Raw genomic sequence first — 17,735 nt, 5'->3', positions numbered from 1 at the left:
GTGACTGTTTGGCATGACTACCTAACAAGTTTCTCTCATGTTCATTCATTTCTTCTTGATGCATTTTTTTAAAAATAAGTTCATATTAATTTTTCAGAAACCCCAAAACATTTATAAGTGGGCCTAAGGCTGGCTAAGCATATGTAACCACGACTATCTAGCTAATTGACCATTAAGTAATATATAATGCGTACATGTGGCCAATACTAATATTACATTCATCAAGGCCCTGGGGGTCAAAAAGCAGATGGCAAACCATGCATTCCTAAATAAATTCACTTCAGTTTCCCAAAGTTTAACTGCTTTATACTGTATATAAATGATCCTAGCAGATGGCATATGATTATACCAGCAGCTCTGACCTCTGTAAGCTCTAAAATGCATGTGAGTAACTGATTCCTAATAAGCAGATCTCCTGCTGATTTACTGAATGAAGTTCCAATCAGATTCACCTGATTCACTCATGTAGCAGCTAAAGAAGTCTCACATGACCGGCTGAACTTCTGATTTCTCCCTCAGGTAAGAACAACAAGAGGTGCTTGAAAAAATAAAAGTCTCAGATAGTCTCATAGATGGCCATGGTCCAATTATTGATGATTACAGATGAATGAAAATTCCTCACTGTTTTTAACCTATCCACATCTAACCAAAGCATGTCCTGCTTTTCATATCCTGGGTTATCATAGTCAGCATTGTCCCACATTATCTTTGAAAGCAATACCAGTTGATAATATATTACAGTGTATTTTGAACATACACAGCTAGAAGTTTGACAATAGTGAGTGTATGACTGATTTTATTACACATAAATAGAGAGAAGTGATAATAAAGTGCATTAAATTACTGCTTTAACTACTTTAACTATTGCTGATGTGCAGTGCAGCCATCTTGAATTCTGAATTCAGGTTGGTGAGCCTATCCCAAATTTCACAGTAAAAAAATCTGGTAAACCTTTACAATACTGTTTCATAGTTAAGAGATAAATGTGCAGGAACTAAGTAGGGACTACTCAATAATAAGTCACTAAATTATGCTAATTTTTTGTTTTCTTTTTTTCTTCCCAACTTGCAAACTTCACCCATCTACTCGGCTGAACTCTCTCTTTCACTAGTAAGGCCCCAACAGTAGGAGTATGAGGACTAGCACGTCTCCCATGTGAAGTCAGCCACTACCTAATTTTGAAAGGGCTGCAGATATTGCACTGTTGAGTAGCCAGCATTCTCAGAGGAAAGCACAGCGACCCAGCACTGATACATCAGCTAACAGACACCTGTGCTTACTGACATCACCCAACCAGAGAGAGCACGGCCAATTGTGCTCTTTCAGACTCCGGCTGCCAATGGCAAGCTGCATGACCGGGATTTAAACCATCAAATCAATCTTCTGATTGATTTAGATCCAGTTAGTTCTTCAGGTGGCATTTAATATTTTTTTAGCTAAGCTGTTGATGTTGCTGTGGGCAGTAAGCAATGGTAGTTATTATGAGACATAATTAGTAAATCAATGTTGAGTTAATAGTGAACTACTATACCACTTATTTCACTACTACCAACTAAGTAATTAATTACTACTCCCAGGTAGTTCATAGAAGGGATTAAGGTGTAAATGTACCACTATTTATTAATATTATTAATATTTATTAATTCCTGCTTAGTTCCTGCATAGTTACCTATTAACTATAGAACAGTATTGTAAAGTCATACTGAAAACTTACTTGTGGGGTGTTGCAGTTGGAATTTCCTATTTGGAACATGGAAATTCCAACATGCAAGTTCAAATGGAATAGACTAAAGACTAAGATTAATTAACTGACTCTAATTGACACACAGCACTGCAAAATGAGCATTTCTTTGCAAAGTTTGATGTTTGATCATGTCTGTGTATTGCCTAATATCTGACTGGTACAAGAAAAGCAAAATAAACTATGAAACATCTCAGTATCACATATGAGACATTCATTTACAATGCTTAGAGGAAATTCTTTAATTATGAAACAATTAAAAATACAATACAGCAGCTATCGACAGTTTCTTTTTTTGTGCAAAGAAGGCACCATCTTCACAATAAAGAAAATGTAACTGGCCTAAATAAAACAAAGCAGCACGTTCAAATTATTTAATGCCTAAATTAAAGTGAACAATAATTCAGCAGCAAGTCAATTACAAAAAACAGTCGTCTAACGAAAAAAAATAAAACAAATTATTTAAACCATAACTTTAAATGGGATTCATTTCATATAAACCGATTTAGCCCCATTTTTAAAACAAATCAGTATAATCATCTGAAAAATACATTTACTTATAGAAAAGCATTGGAAAAAAAACTCAAAAATATAAAATCTATTTATTTGGTTAAAGTAATCATTTATACTACTTTTATCATTTCCACAGATTTGTCTTTTCTCACAATCAGACCCTCCTTTCCGTTAAATACACACTGATTTTTTTCCCTTTAAAAAAAAAACAAGATCTACAATTTTTATTTTTGTTGGTGATTACAACGAAACAAAAAGATACAGAGAAAAAGAAAAAATATTATGCATCGTAGTTCTGGCTACTTAATTGAGGCGACCTGCTCTTCTCTTCTTCATACACTGCGAGTAAGAATCCCGGTCCAAATAGTGCACAGAGCAGACCTGCACCATCTTACAGACGCCTTCACAGGTAATGGTGTCACTGTAACTTACCATGAAATGAGTGAAATACTTCTGAAAGTCTTTGCTTTGTGGTGCTTCAAACTTCAGGGCGAGTTCATGCAGGCTTTGTGGCTGAATGTCTTTGATAGCGAAAGCCTCAGTCATGGTGTATTCAAGGCTCCAGTTGGGCTGCTCTTTCTTGTTCGCTTCAGTCAGATTCAAGTAATACTGCCAAAGATCCTTTAGAGGAGAAGAACAAAAACTGTTTACCAAATGAGTGAAAGACGAGAGGAGCCCTGCTCTACGGAAGAACCCTGATTAAAACGTTCCATATAATTAAAACTGACACCTCCATTAATCGCTCTAGGCAACAGTTGAGGAGGGGCAATCAGCTGACTCAATCCCACCCTGGAACTAATGGAACCAGCAGAACAGAGTTTTTGTACATCCTCACAGAGTTTTCTCAGTTGGTTAGATACCACTATTGAATATAGCTTTTTATATAGTACAGGCCAAAAGTGTGGACACACCTTCTCATTCAATGTTTTTTCTTTATTTTCATGACTATTTACATTATAGATTCTCACTGAGGGCATCAAAACTATAAATGAACACATGTGGAGCTTTATGTATTTAACAAAAAAAATGACCTGGCCTCCACAGTCACCGGACCTGAACCCAATCCAGATGGTTTGGTAAGGTAAAATAATAATTAATAATAATATATATATATATTTATTTTTTTAGTTATTTTACCTTTTTTGGTTAAGTACATAACTCAGTGAGAATCTACAATGTAAATAGTCATAAAAATAAAGAAAACACATTGAAAACTTTTGGCCTGTACTTAACATTGGAGGAGGAAATAAAAGTCAAAATTAAATATTATACAAAAAAAAAACTGTATTAATCTTCACACAAAATGTTTTATATATCCTCTATACTGAGTCATCCAGTACTTCTCTATGTCTCAGTATATTTAAATGTAACTACACTGTAATGCATCTCTCAGCACAGAAATGTTTAAATGTTTAGTCTTTAAAACAAATAAAAAAAAATCGTTGTTTTTTCTTGGTCAGCACATTAAGCTCCAATATTTCCTTTTTGTGATTCAGTTGATCTAAAAGAGAAGACTAAAGAAAATCCTCAGAAAAAAGGATTTACATAATAAAAGAAATTAGGAACTGAAGAAAAAGTAGATAAGTAAAAAAGTAATCAGCTTGTAACCAACTTCTGTTAGGATCTCAAAAAAACTTGCTTTGGCTCCCAAAGCTCCTGCTTTTCTGAATTTGCAAATTTAGACACAGCAGTTGTAAATTTCTTATTTAAAAAAAATATTCAAAAAAGAATTTCCCTCAGGCCAAACGACTGATACTGCAATTTGTTACTTACCTGTAAGCCATAGTCTTGAGTGTCGTACAGGTACATGCGGACACCAGGATTGTTTGAAAACGGCTCCCCGGGACTTTTTATTGGGGTCACTGCCGGTGTTACAAAGATGGAGTTAACAGGCTTCCCTACGAAAAAAAGCAGAGTATGTTTATGGTGAAAACATTTATTTACACATGTCTTTATTCTGCTCCTTTATTTTTGCACTAGAACTACAAATCTAATGTATATTACAAACAAAAGCATTTTTTATTCACCAGTTAATGTGGAACTGATCACACATTTGCTTTAAACCATGTTGAGCTGTTACGTGATCTTTAAACCCAGAAGTAGAGGTATCTGAATTTCTGTACAATTATATTTGCACCAGTGCCTTTCTAATAGATAACAGTATGTAATACACAATAAATCAGCAAAATGTTCATTGGTGGGGTCTAAGTTTCCATTACTTGATAATTACATTAGCATTGTAGCACATGTGACAAATAAACTTTAGACACCAAACATGTCTTGGGTGATTAGCTACATTTGAAGGGAAAAAGCTGTGTAATTGTGCTTATATACTGTATATGCACAGTGCAGAGGATAATATTGGACTTTTTTACACATTTAAAACTGGTTTCATATTTTCAGTCTGGAAAATAAAATGAAAAAGGACTATATCCATTACATATATCCAATATTCAAAAGGCCGTGGGTACTCTACACACCATCTGAATAATATGCAAATAAACTAAGCAAATGCAGAAGATTTAAAATAAATGTGACACTTTTATTATTATGGGTAGATAGACTCTAGCTGAATTTTATTGCATTGATCAACAGGTTTTTAATGATGGTGATGGTTTTTTTAATAAATGAAGTGATGAACAAATTTTATTACTGCACGGTTGATTATGTTTCTGCTGGCAACAAGTTATTGAACCCCAACTTTGTTAAATAACCATGTGAAAGACACATCCTGTGGTTGTGGTAAAGATGATAATCTGTTTCAATAGTGTCAGATTACTGGCATGCATCATTTCTTCCCTGGCCACATGGGTATATTTAAAGATGACAATGCCTGGATTTACTGTGAAAGAGTACAGGGTTTAAGGATCATGAGACATAATTTTCACACATGGACGGGCCAGCAGACCAGTCCAGAAATGAACCCCGTTGAGAATCTTTGGGATGTGCTGTAGAAGACTTTGTTCAAAGCTTAAGGGGGTTCAACCAAATATTAGAGTGTGACTTTTTTTTTTGCCAGCCAGTATATGCGTGTATTTGTGTGTGTATATAATATATATATATATATACATATATATATATATACATGTATATATATATATGTATATATATATATACATATATATATATATACATATATATATATATGTATATATATATATATATATATATATATATATGTATATATATATATATATATATATATATATATATATATATATATATATATAAACCTATATAGTATTCCTTAATAGGGATAATAAAGTGATGTATATATTAATAGCTAATAATTCCTCAAATTCAACTTCATGGCTCAGTGTTCAGTTCAGAGCAACAGGTTCTTCATTGCTTGGCTGATTTAATAAAGATACTGATATGAATAGTCAAAATATATATATATATTTTTTCATTGAGTGGGTGTAATAGTGGTAATGGACTAAAAGTGACATATATAAACATAAGTAAAGTTCGATTCTGATTTAAGATCAGTGTAAATGAAAGGGCAGTAACTACGCAATTCCAGCACTTTACAGAGTTATTTTTTGTGTAAAAAATGTTGGAGGCCTCGTCAGGCTGTTACCTTGCTGATCCAGCAAAACCATTATGCTGTCTCTGTGAGTGTGACCATAGAATTGGCCCTGAATGATGCTGCTGTAGCTGCGGAAAATGTCCACCAGCTTTTCGTTGTGGTGTTCCCTCATGGCCGTGGTGTCTTTAGCATAAGGCAAATAACCAATGGGGACATGAGCGATCACATAGACCTTAGAGAAAAAGAAGAGCAACAAAAGAGGATCAGTGGAATACCACACATATCATTTATTATTCCAGATCCCAAAACCTGATTGGTTGGATCGTAGAAATGCACCTACTTTCTCAAGGCTTTGTTTGGACAGCTCCAGTGTGTCCTGCAGCCACTTGAATTGGCCACCTGGATCTGTCAGGTTCTCTGTGGCCTTGTTGGGAGTGTAATAAAAGTTTGTGTTTAGGCTCACCACACGGAGACCAGGCTTAATCAGCTGTGAGTAAAAACCACCTTCAAGAAAACAGGGGCAGGTAATGACCATCAGCACAACAGATAGTAATTTTGATATACCATCCACAATTGTGCAACTGCAATACAGTATAGCAGTTATATAATAAACCTCTCACATGTATCATACCTTCACGGAGAGTAGCAAGGGCTTCTGAGCTCAGCCATGGAGCCCAAAGTTTGGCTACAGCCTCATAAACTGCATTTGTTTTAGCTGGAAGTTGATCCTGATAGAGAAAAAAAATAGACAAAGAAAAAGGTTGGAGTGCAACATAACATAACATATAGCCTCAGCAGCCAGTATACACATTATCATACATACAGTGATATATACAGTACAGACTATAAAATGAGTTATATAGCACATACAACACTTTACTTCTAAATAATTATTACCAAAGACATAAAACACTGGCTTTAATTTACATAAAGCTTGTACATCTTTATCACGGCCTTCACAACCAAGCCTTGCCAGGTCTCCTCTTGGCAGCCCTGAACAAAGACTTGAGTACTGGTATCACCCATTGCATTCTGGGTAGCCATGCATGCAAACATTCCTGATTCCTGATTCCTGAAAGCTCAGAAACTCAGAACATCTATGGGAAACTCTAATATACTTACAATTTAATATCTGTGAAGCTCTAAGAAATTCAAACTTTTGTTAATAGAGGGGCCCTTAACTGTCTCAGTACTTTTCCACCTGTGTCAATTTGTAGCTCCGCCCCCTAGCCTCAGGTGTTTTCACGTCCCGTGTTGTGTATATATAGTCCCCCTGTATCACTTTGTCCTCGTCGGTCTTTCTGTCAGGAATGGGTGCAGGCAGGGAGAGGTGGAGGCAGATGTAAATGCAGGTAAATTAGAAATATAATTTATTAAATAAATAACAGACAAATAAACAAAGAAACAAACAAATAACATTAACTAAGACTAAATAAAGAAAACAAAACAAGGAAATAAACGAGGAACTATAAAATAACAAAGGGAGAACCGAGAAATAAACAAGATAAAGACAAGGGAAAACAAACTAGGAATAAACAAGAAAATAAACACAAAACTTGGAATAAAACACGGAACAAGAAACTAAGGCAATTAGAAACAGAGAAACGCTGAGAGACAAACAACAGGAGTTGGTACAAAGACCGATGAGGAAAAAGTGACACAGGGGGACTATATATACACAACACGGGAAGTGAAAACACCTGGGGCTAGGGGGCGGAGCTACAAATTGATACAGGTGGAAAAGTACTGAGACAGAACACAGGGGCACAGGTCACGTGGGGAACACACAGGCACGAGGACAGACAGGAAACAGGGCAAGGACATGACACCCGCTGCCAAATCAAGTCAGGGGACTGTAAAGGGGGGGCACATTTTTGGTATACTACATAATTTGAATAATGTCCCTCAATCGCCTCCACATCTCCAACATCAATCCATAGTGCAGAAAATAAATGAAAATAAAGAAAAACAACAAAACAATTATTTTTTTTTCAACATTAAACCTTTTGTTTAGAGGTCGGTGTAATTCCTTAGATCAGTAGCATACTAGAAAAACTAAACAAATAACAAATGAAACAGGTGATCACAAGGAGAGCTTGAGTGTTGCTCGGCATGTCTTGAAAACCTGTTTGACTAGACAACTGTCAACATTGTGCGTGTTGAATACTGTAGTACGCCTCCCTTTACTGAGACAAATAGGGACTAAAATATAACATATTAATATGTGCCAGCTGGCCAGAGTTTATAGTACAGTTAGCTGTGGTAGTGGAAAGCAAACCAGGTACCAAAAGCAAGCAAAGTTGAGTAGTGTATGTACCATGTAGTGGAGTAAGGAACAATGTGTATGGGAGTATCCCACTTGCATATTATTTACACTAACATGTTTTTTTTTAAGAATGTAGTTTAGATAAGTGATAAGTGCCAAACCTGAGTAAAAGCAAATACCCACAATACATACTTTAGCAGTAGTCTGGAAATTGAAACGGAGAAGCAACATTAGAAAAAAGTGCTGACAGTGGAGGCTCGAAAACTTGCAGTATTGCATTTTGGCTTAACATTGCTTCCCCACTTCCAGTTAGTAACAAATAGGCAAACATGTTGTGTATTGACCTGCCAAACCCAGACTATTAGAATTAATATAATGGTACAAACCTTGTAGTGTTAGTGTGCAGTACACAGTTGGGATGCAACCTTTAACCCTTTTTTAGTTTTAGCAATTTAGCACCTTTAGATCAGTCTGGTCCAAGTGATCTTCTGCCTCTAATGCACAAGCAGATAAAGACCGTGCAGGACTACATTAGCTGGACCCAACTCAAGTTAGACTGGACTAGGAGTTAAACTCTACTGGGTGGTAGATCTCTATAACATGGGCTGGGCACGTCTTGGAAGTAAAGTTACATTTAAGTGCTTCAATACGTTAAATACATTAGAATTTAAAAGCTTAGAGGCCTTTAAAGAAATACCTGTGGCCAGTAGTCGTGGTTGCCCAGGGCTGGGTACACTGGCAGCTGAGGGAAGAACTGGCGTATGGTGTGAGTCATGTTGCTTGTCACACTGATCACAGCATCTGTGGACAGCTCCTCTGGTGGAACATGAGGAGGACTATCCCTGTATACAAAAAACACACTCTTTACACAAGCATTAACAACTCACATGCATACACACGACTATTCAGTAGGTATTTACACAAAAAATGCTAATCCCGCATCAGAGTGCAGTAACATGACTGGTAACATATGTTAAATATTTTCATTGTGCCCAATGTGCAAAATGCATGCCAAGTTTAGGCTTATCTGATTAAAGGTTAAAGGCCAGTAGCCAGCAGCAAGATTACCACCACTTCATGGGCATGGCTCAGAAACTGTTATTACAGCATCTGAAAACTGGCATTGTATTGAATTATAGTGGAAAATGCAGTTCTTCTCAGTTCACTTTCTGTAATCTTCTAACATCTTGTTGTATACACTTGTGTTACCGTAGACTTTTTTTTTTAATTTAAGAATAAGCACAGCTTGAGCTAAATTATATAAAATAAAATTATTAAAACTTCATCGTCATAGAAAATAGTCAATGACAATGGACTTTATTTCTGTGAGCCGAGTTGGTGCATATATGTATATGTTTTATAACCAATAATATACTAATTTACAGATAATCTATCCTTCTTACATAAGACAATCTATCAAAACAATCCATGTGGCCTATGCAAAAGTGAGTGGACCTTACAATGTCAGGAATAAGCTTATAAACACTGTAGCAAATCAAGTATTTTAGTTGTTTTACATGGATTGGTCTCTTATTAATTTGTGCTGAAGGTCTCTAGTTGAGACATTCCCAAGTTTAGGTAGACATTCACATAATTTCATGTATGTTTTGGATTATCATACTTCAGCATTTTCCAAGGTGGGTTTACATTTGCTAACACAGATGGTAATAGATAGTAAGTAGCACAACCCCACAGTAAGACAGATACATCACAATGGTTAACAATTAACTTTAAATTACTCCACAGTACTCCTTTCTAAACCCATTTGGCATATTTTGTGGCATCTGAATTTTGTAATGTGGTTGCAAGTAGGTGTCACTCTTACTACACTTCCAAAAAGATTGATTTTCTTGACTGAAAATTCAGTGTATTAGTAGTCATATGGAGGTTTTGATTTACCTGTTTTACCAGCATATTAACAATTTTTTAATCTCATTTTGACCCCTATAGCTCCTGTGAACTGATGTACCTTCATAAAAGATGCACCACTGTAAAAACCACAAGCTGAAAACATCCGCCTTCCCCTGCTTTGTGAGCATCAGTTACTTTCATTTTCAGATCTTTATACAGTTGCTTAGATGATTCAATAATTATTGAGTGCTAAAACAAGGTCTGAAAGTTTGAATTTTTAAGTTTGTAAATTTGATTCGTCTTTATTTGAGTCTTTACTGCATTCATGTATCCAGACATAATTGCCTACATGTGTTCAAAATTTCATTTTCATTTTAATGGTCACTTTTACAACAGCAATGCATTGTTCCCAAATGTGACGGCTGACCGCCCACTACAAGAAGTGGGAAATAAAACTCTGTAATCAGCGTTTTGGCTGTGAATTGAAAGTCTCATACCCCGTCCAGATTATGAACTCAGGCTGCTGTTCCACGTGTTTCATATGACTGAAGGCTGAGAGAATTAGCTGGTAGGGAGAGTCGCACAGGAAATCTCCAAAAAGTCCGGGGTTCTTCACAGGAAAGCCCTTTGAGGAGAAACACACTTTGGAAGGATCTGTGGTGATATGATAGGTGGGGTCGAGGTGCAGGTCTGAGATATGCCAGAATTTGCCTGTAGCTGGAAACAGTTTTTTAAAAGCATGTTAAAATAACTGATTTTCAACTAAACATATCAGAACTGTGAATATCTAGTCATATGAGAGGGCATAAGACACTTTTTATAGTTTGCCCTGCAGCCATCCTTAAAAAAGAGATATCAGTTGAGAGATATCAGTTAGTTTCTTTAGTAGTCTAAGTTTTTTTTAGCTTCTTAATGAATAAAAAGTAAAAATCTAAATAAAGCACACTTCAGTTATAAATGTAAAAAATAATATGTCTAAATAATAAAAACGAAATAATAACTTGTATACCAGGGTTATAATATTAAAGATTTTTGTTGATGATTAAATAAGTACAATACTACATTTTCAAAACATTTTATACAATACTGTACACAAATAAATCATAACAATAAATCATATTTTGTATTTTTGTATCATTTTGTATGTATTTTGTATTTATGTATTTATGTATGGGTAAGTAAACTGCTGAATTAAAATAACAAAAAATCAAACCAGGAAATCCCATAATAAACATGACATGTCCAATTATAGAAGATTTAAATATTTTTGTAAAGGAAAATAGCAGCTGAAAAACTAACAGTGCCCCAGGTTCTTGTTTAAGCAAATGAGTGTGTTTGTGTGTGTGTGTGTGTGTGTGTGTGTACTCACTGGCTGTCTGCAGGTGTATCTGTGTACTGGAGTCCTGTACTGGTGCTGAACAGGTGAGCTGGTGGAGGAGTGATCCAGTCAGGTACAGCAGAAGCAGCTCCATGTTGAGCACAGCTCACTCTGATCTCTGATCTCTGGGTCTGGATCTGCAGTGGAAACACTTTCAAAGCAATACCCAAACAGGAAGTGTGTTATGGTCACGTGATCAAATGTTGCCTCATTCCCAGGCAATCATGTGAGCAGACTGGGTTTTCCACTCTGGAGCTCAGAGTCTCTGGCTGTATTCGGAATGGCATACTACTATACTGCATACTACACACTGCCCAGTATGTAGTATTCGGTACTGCAACACTTTTGATTGTAGTACCCTACATGGCCCCATGACACACCAGTCAGTCCTCTGTAGTGCTCCGAATTCCTCACAGTGAGTTGTAAACAGAAACAACCCAAGAAAGTTCCAGTTATATTTAAATACGTTTTCCTATTTATTTTAGTAGATTACTATTTTCATCTATGTAAGTACCATCAAGAAGAAAACATTTAAACAAACTCTTATTCATATTTACACAATCTCAACTATAAAAGAAATGAGACACGTTGCACAAGTGAAACAATTTTATTAATTTGTATTCAAATCATTCCCTTATTTAAAAGAAAAATATGTAGTAAAACTGAGGGAATTATTTATTAAATCAAAAGAACGATTTTTTAAACAAAGGTAATTATTTATTAAATTAACAGAACGATTTATTGGAATTATTTATTAAATAAAGAGAACGATTTATTAAAACTGAGGGAATTATTTATTAAATCAACAGAACAATTTTTTAAACAAAGGTAATTATTTATTAAATTAACAGAACGATTTATTGGAATTATTTATTAAATAAAGAGAACGATTTATTAAAACTGAGGGAATTATTTATTAAATCAACAGAACGATTTTTTAAACAAAGGTAATTATTTATTAAATTAACAGAACGATTTATTGGAATTATTTATTAAATAAAGAGAACGATTTATTAAAACAGAGGGAATTATTTATTAAAGTAACAGAGTAATTTATTAAAACTGATGGACTTATTTATTAATATAACAATCATTTATTAAAACTGAGGGAATTATGTATTAAAATAACAGAATAATTTATTAAAACTGAGGGAATTATTTATTAAAATATCAGAATAATTTATTAAAACTGAGGTAATTATTTATTAAAATAACAGAATAATTTATTAAAACTGAGGACATTATTTATTAAAATAACAGAATAATTTATTAAAACTGTATGTTGCTGCACACTTCGGAGGGTCCCGGCCGCGGAGAGCGCTCGGCGCGGCAGCGGAGGGTCCCGGCCGCGGAGAGCGCTCGGCCGCGGCAGCGGAGGGTCCCGGCCGCGGAGAGCGCGCGGCCGCGGCAGCGGAGGGGCTCGACAGCGGTGAGCCGATACTTTCCAAAATAATTCCCTTAATTTAAAAATATATATATTTCCATAATTTCAAAATCTCTCGCACTCGCCACCATCTTGTTTTTTTCTGAAGCGAGCTGGAGGAGCCAGCCGCAATGCATGTTGGGATGCAGTACACCACGAAGACAGCTCTCCATGCACACTGCGAAATCGGAGCGGAGTAGTACACCATCCGGGTACCTGTAGTGCACTACAGATTCTCAGTTTGGTCGCATACTGCGTACTGCATACTAGCTTTAGGCAGATTTAGTACGCGAGTAGTATGTAGTATGCCATTTCGAATACAGCCACTGACTAGATTGGTTCATTAATATTAAAGGCTGTATGTATGGGAGGTTCATGCAGCCTATTGCAAGGAAAAATAAATAAAAATGTTACTTATGCAGTTCATCAAGAAAAGGCAAGGCCAAAGTGAAGCTTTTATTTTTCTTTCTACAATTTTTCATTTTAGATTTAGATGTGAAATACCTGTATGGTAATGAAAATGAAATGGCAAAACAATTTTTTCATTAAAAAATTGTCACATATGACCTGTGCTCAAGTGAAAAATATAATTGCAAATTAATTGATTTAATTTTGTTTGTAATTTTGTCCTAATAATTTAACACGTTTGGAAAAAGAATACACAAAGCTGTATGTGCAGCATATTTGATAGATAGATAGATAGATTTTGCAAAAACAAATGTATGGCATACAATACTAAAGTTGTATTGCACCTTTTCTAAAGTGTACAATTGTGCTAGTGCCTTGTGAAGCTGCCGGGCTATACCCACACCCCAAATATAGTTTGTATAAATTGTATGATCAGTTTGAAGACTAGAATTATTAAATCATTTATCTTGTTTGTCATCCTATGTCCACTTATCAGCTGCTTGTCTAAAATGTTCTTGTTTTCTTGTGTTACTACAATGAAAGACACTTGATCATAATCATGCTCAGTTATTTATTAAATCATTGACAGGTTTGCAGTGATGTATCAGAACATTAAAAACCATGAAGCATTAGCATGCTGCTCTTCTTGTTTATCTCATGTTCTGTCACTAGATGGCAGACTGTGCAGCATTCACACCCTCTCATAGGTGAGGACAGCCACCACGCCATTCAATTCCAGCGTCTGTAAAACATGCATTAAAAAAGGAAAAACCTGTAATGCTGTCCATACACTACACGACTTTGAAAATACTCTGAAAAGAGACTAAAGTCTGACACCCTCACACATCTTACTCACAGACTTTTTACTCACAGGCTAAGATCTTGTAAAGACTTAGGATCACTAACTGCAAGACTGCAATAAGATTCTTGTTATTGAGATTATTTCCCATCATGCTTCTGGTGGGGTTTACATACGATACATATTACATATTAAATTACAAATAATGTGTTTGTCAATACTGTGATTTATCAGAGACGCACAGCTTTTGTCCCCGTCAACAGTTTATTTTTTCTGCCACACTGTTAGTTCTTACATTTTTTTGAATAGAATACATTTTGTGTTCAACTCATCCTATAAGCTTTATTAACCCTTTTTTGGCTACAACCTTGTATAGCAAAGAATCAAAGTTTCACTGCTATACATTTACCTTTGTTTTAGAAAGAATTAATGCAATAAAGAACAACATTTTTGCAAAATGTGTATTCATTAAACGTATTTGTATCAAAAATAACACTGCACAATAAGACAAAGTTTAAGACAAAGACCTTTAAAATGACTTTAAAATGTTACCTGTGTTCAAAATACTGTACACATTAAAGTAAGAGCCATATAAGGCATAGTAACTGCAAAATGTGTTCTTTTTTAAATCGTTTGTAAACAGTCACGTAAAATATTCTTAAAATATTCTCCTATTGGTTGTTGACATTGTTCATGTCACTATTTGCGTGAGTCGAGTCTCAAGACTTGCAACTCTATTAAACATGATTTAAATTTATCTGTACGCCAGGACAAGAAAAAGACTGACTAAAGCTTTCAACCCTAAACACTTTACAATGAACGATTCAGATGACGCGACTGCAACTCGACTCTAGCAAGACTCTCATGATTTTATCCCGACTCTGGAAATTTATCTGCGACTGTGAAATTGCTTAAAAATCTTTTGGTGTATGGTCAGCGTAATATGCTTTCAAACAGGCTTTTACACTTAAGTTTGTTTAGTCACAAATGAAGAGATCACATTCTCACCGTGATCATCTGATCACCCTTGACCTCACGAGTGGCGGTGGACTGCTTATCATCCCACTTCTGCACATACACCAGTTTGTCCCCATCCAGGTACAGAACAGACTAGAAAACAGTCAGATATGTAGATTATTTGGTGCAGCTTTAAAGGCATAAATAGATTCCACTTGTTTTAGTGGAAACCAGAAAGTTTTGTCCATTGGTCTTACATATGAATGTCAATGATGGGATAGTAAAGGGTTAAACATCAGACCAGGCTTGGTTTTAAATTGCAAATTAGGCCTAGATGGGAGGGCTGTAATGATGGGGCCCACTTGGAAAGTCCACTGGAACTTAGCAAACCCATGCTCCACCCTTGCATGGTCTACATTAGCACGTGAGGCCTAGAGTATTTACAAGGACATATGCAAGTTGTGCATTTGACATAATATGAGTAGAGTGGGGAAGATATACTTCCCCACTCTACTTTTCCAGTTCAGTCCTAAACCCTACATTGGGGAAAAAATTATGGGGTCAGATGAGGAAAACAGTAAAATTCACATAACTTGTTGGAATGGCATATTAGCTAAAATAAGGTAACTAGAGTTCTCTGCTTTTCAGGGATCTTACCTTACAGATTCTTTCATCTAAAGTAGTGTCATCAAACTCTTCATCCAGTTTGCCTGAAATTTCCTTGCTGCTGACACTGGTCACTGTTTTCAGCACCACTTTGTCCCCCTCCTGGGAAATTGTAACCTTTGGTTTAAGCACATTTCCTACTTGTACCATTTCTTCATCTAGGCCTGTGGAAGTACAAAGTAAATGGAATTGTAAATCAATTTCAATAAATTAAACAAACAAACAAATAAATAAACCTTTAACCGTTAATAAAATGTAATAAATAAATAAATAAATAAATAAAAAACACAGTTAAACAATATCTATACAAAGAGTGACAAAATCTTACCAACTGCAGTCAGGTATTCATGGAAGTTTTCACTCCCCACAAGTTTCCAGCTGGCACAGAAAGCCTCCATTTCCCAAGTCCGACTCTGGATTTGCTTTAATGACTGGATATTTTGCACAAGTGTAAATGTGTTATTTATACACCAGCTTGGGGGAGGCGTTAGGGTTTTCATAGATTATATAATCAGTAAGGTGTCAGAATGATTGATTCTTTTAACTTACATATTCACATTTATTTTTCCATATTCCACATAGTAAAACTGGTTCTTCAAGAGTGAATCTGAGTAATGTCGGTTATCTGTACTTTTTTTTTTTTTTCTTTTTACTTTTACTTCTTATATTTTTACACAATTATCTGTCATTTCTACTCCTTACATTTTAAAAATAGCCTCGTAACTCCTTGTTTCATCATTGTAAAAAAAAAACACACCTTGATAAATGGCTCCATCCTGTTAAGGTCATATAGTGGCTCCCTACAAGTTTCTTTTTTTTTGTTTGTCATAATGATATTTTTTTCAATCATCAAACAATTTTTATTATCAAAGATAATATAAAAGTGAATATAAAAAGCACTTTTGAAATTATAATTTTATTTATTAGAGTAAAAAACTATCCAAACCAATCTAGCCCTGAAAAAGCGTTTGCCCCCTAAACCTAATAAAGTGGTTGTGCTGCCCTTGGCAACAACTGCATTCAAGCTTTACTGATAACTGGCAGTGAGTCTTTCACATCTCTGTGGAGGAATTTTGGTCCACTCTTCTTTGCAGAATTGTTTTAATCTCACCACATTGGAGGATTTTCCAGCATGAACTGCCTGTTTAAGATCATACTACAGCACCTTACTCAGGCTTTGACACTACCACGTCCTTGTTTATGCGGTGCATTTTATGTATTTTGTGTTTATATTACACTAGATGTAACGGCACACACACCTTTTAAAAGTTACATTTTTGTTACGCTCAAAGTCCTGGGGATCATCAAGATGTTTGTTGGTAAATGTGAGATGGGCCGCTGTGTTGTTTTTGGACAGCAGTGTTTTTGCCTTGGAACTCTCCCATGGGAGACCATTTTCATTCAGGCTCTTTATTATTATTAAATCATTAACACTGACCTTAACTGAGGCAAGTGACACCTGCAGTTCTTTAGATGTTGTTCTGGGTTCTTTTGAGACCTCCTGGATGAGTTGTCCATGCCCTTTTGGAGTCAGTTCTGACGGACGGCCACTCGTGGGAAGGTTCACCAGTGTTCTATGTTTTCTCCATTTGTGAATATTAGCTCTCACTGTGATCCAGACTGATAGATATCAATGACTTTGTTTTCCCATCATGTTCTTAAATTTCTTCAGATTGTGGTATGATATGTTGCTTTTTGAGATCTTTTAGCTGCTTCATGTTGTCAGACAGGTTCTATTTAAGTAATTTCTTGGTTCTACAGGTCTGGCAGTAATTAGGTCTGGTTGTAGTCAGTAATAAAATTTAACTCAAAAGTGTGATTAATCACAGTTAATTTTGGGGGCACAAAAGGCTAAATTGGTTTGGATAGTTTTTTCCCTTAATAAATGAAACCATTATCATCAGTGCTTTTTATATTAACTCAGATTATCTTTGTCTGATATTAAAGTTTGTTTAATAATCGGAAAAATGTAAGTATGACAAAAATGAAAAAAAAAAAAAAAATCTGTAAGAGGAAAAGTACTTTTTCACACCACTGTATATGCCTGACTGTTTATGACTTGGTATATTTGTAGTCTGCTTTTGTCCTTTATTTCCAAATGTTTAGCTGTTCTTCAAAGGTGTGTGCACCTGTTAATCAATACATCTGTAAAACATTATTTATATCTTGTGGGAGAGTCAGTGTCTTTAATGTGTATCAGGATC

The 17,735-nt window shown here is 35.4% G+C and overlaps 2 protein-coding genes across 2 annotated transcripts; both read right to left on the bottom strand.

Moving 5' to 3' along the window:
* Positions 1-1,958: 1,958 nt before the first annotated feature.
* On the bottom strand, positions 1,959-11,465 carry smpdl3a (sphingomyelin phosphodiesterase acid like 3A). The gene is made up of 8 exons (XM_007255396.4): positions 11,270-11,465; positions 10,398-10,617; positions 8,747-8,891; positions 6,415-6,511; positions 6,124-6,287; positions 5,835-6,015; positions 4,028-4,152; positions 1,959-2,875 (listed from the first exon to the last, which is right to left on the bottom strand). The coding sequence occupies exons 1-8, from the start codon at positions 11,370-11,372 to the stop codon at positions 2,558-2,560; spliced, it is 1,353 nt and encodes a 450-aa protein (XP_007255458.3). The 5' UTR covers positions 11,373-11,465; the 3' UTR covers positions 1,959-2,557.
* Positions 11,466-13,666: 2,201 nt separating this feature from the next.
* fabp7b (fatty acid binding protein 7, brain, b) lies at positions 13,667-16,127 on the bottom strand. The gene is made up of 4 exons (XM_022667748.2): positions 15,860-16,127; positions 15,523-15,695; positions 14,917-15,018; positions 13,667-13,851 (listed from the first exon to the last, which is right to left on the bottom strand). Exons 1-4 carry the CDS (start codon positions 16,029-16,031, stop codon positions 13,801-13,803), a joined length of 498 nt encoding a protein of 165 aa, XP_022523469.2. The 5' UTR covers positions 16,032-16,127; the 3' UTR covers positions 13,667-13,800.
* Positions 16,128-17,735: the final 1,608 nt, after the last annotated feature.

Source organism: Astyanax mexicanus, chromosome 1 (genome assembly GCF_023375975.1).
Source record: "Astyanax mexicanus isolate ESR-SI-001 chromosome 1, AstMex3_surface, whole genome shotgun sequence".
Taxonomy (NCBI): Eukaryota; Metazoa; Chordata; class Actinopteri; order Characiformes; family Acestrorhamphidae; genus Astyanax; species Astyanax mexicanus.
This window is presented reverse-complemented; position numbering and strand designations above follow the sequence as displayed.

Coding starts and splice junctions, on each gene's coding strand:
- smpdl3a (XM_007255396.4), bottom strand. CDS start 11,372: ATGGAGCTGCTTCTGCTGTACCTGACTGGATCACTCCTCCACCAGCTC. Junction 6,288..6,414: donor CCTTGCTACTCTCCGTGAAG/GTATGATACATG, acceptor GTTTTCTTGAAG/GTGGTTTTTACTCACAGCTG. Junction 6,016..6,123: donor CCAAACAAAGCCTTGAGAAA/GTAGGTGCATTT, acceptor TTTTTCTCTAAG/GTCTATGTGATCGCTCATGT.
- fabp7b (XM_022667748.2), bottom strand. CDS start 16,031: ATGAAAACCCTAACGCCTCCCCCAAGCTGGTGTATAAATAACACATTT. Junction 15,019..15,522: donor TAGATGAAAGAATCTGTAAG/GTAAGATCCCTG, acceptor ACTGTTTTCTAG/TCTGTTCTGTACCTGGATGG. Junction 13,852..14,916: donor AGGGTGATCAGATGATCACG/GTGAGAATGTGA, acceptor CATGTTTTACAG/ACGCTGGAATTGAATGGCGT.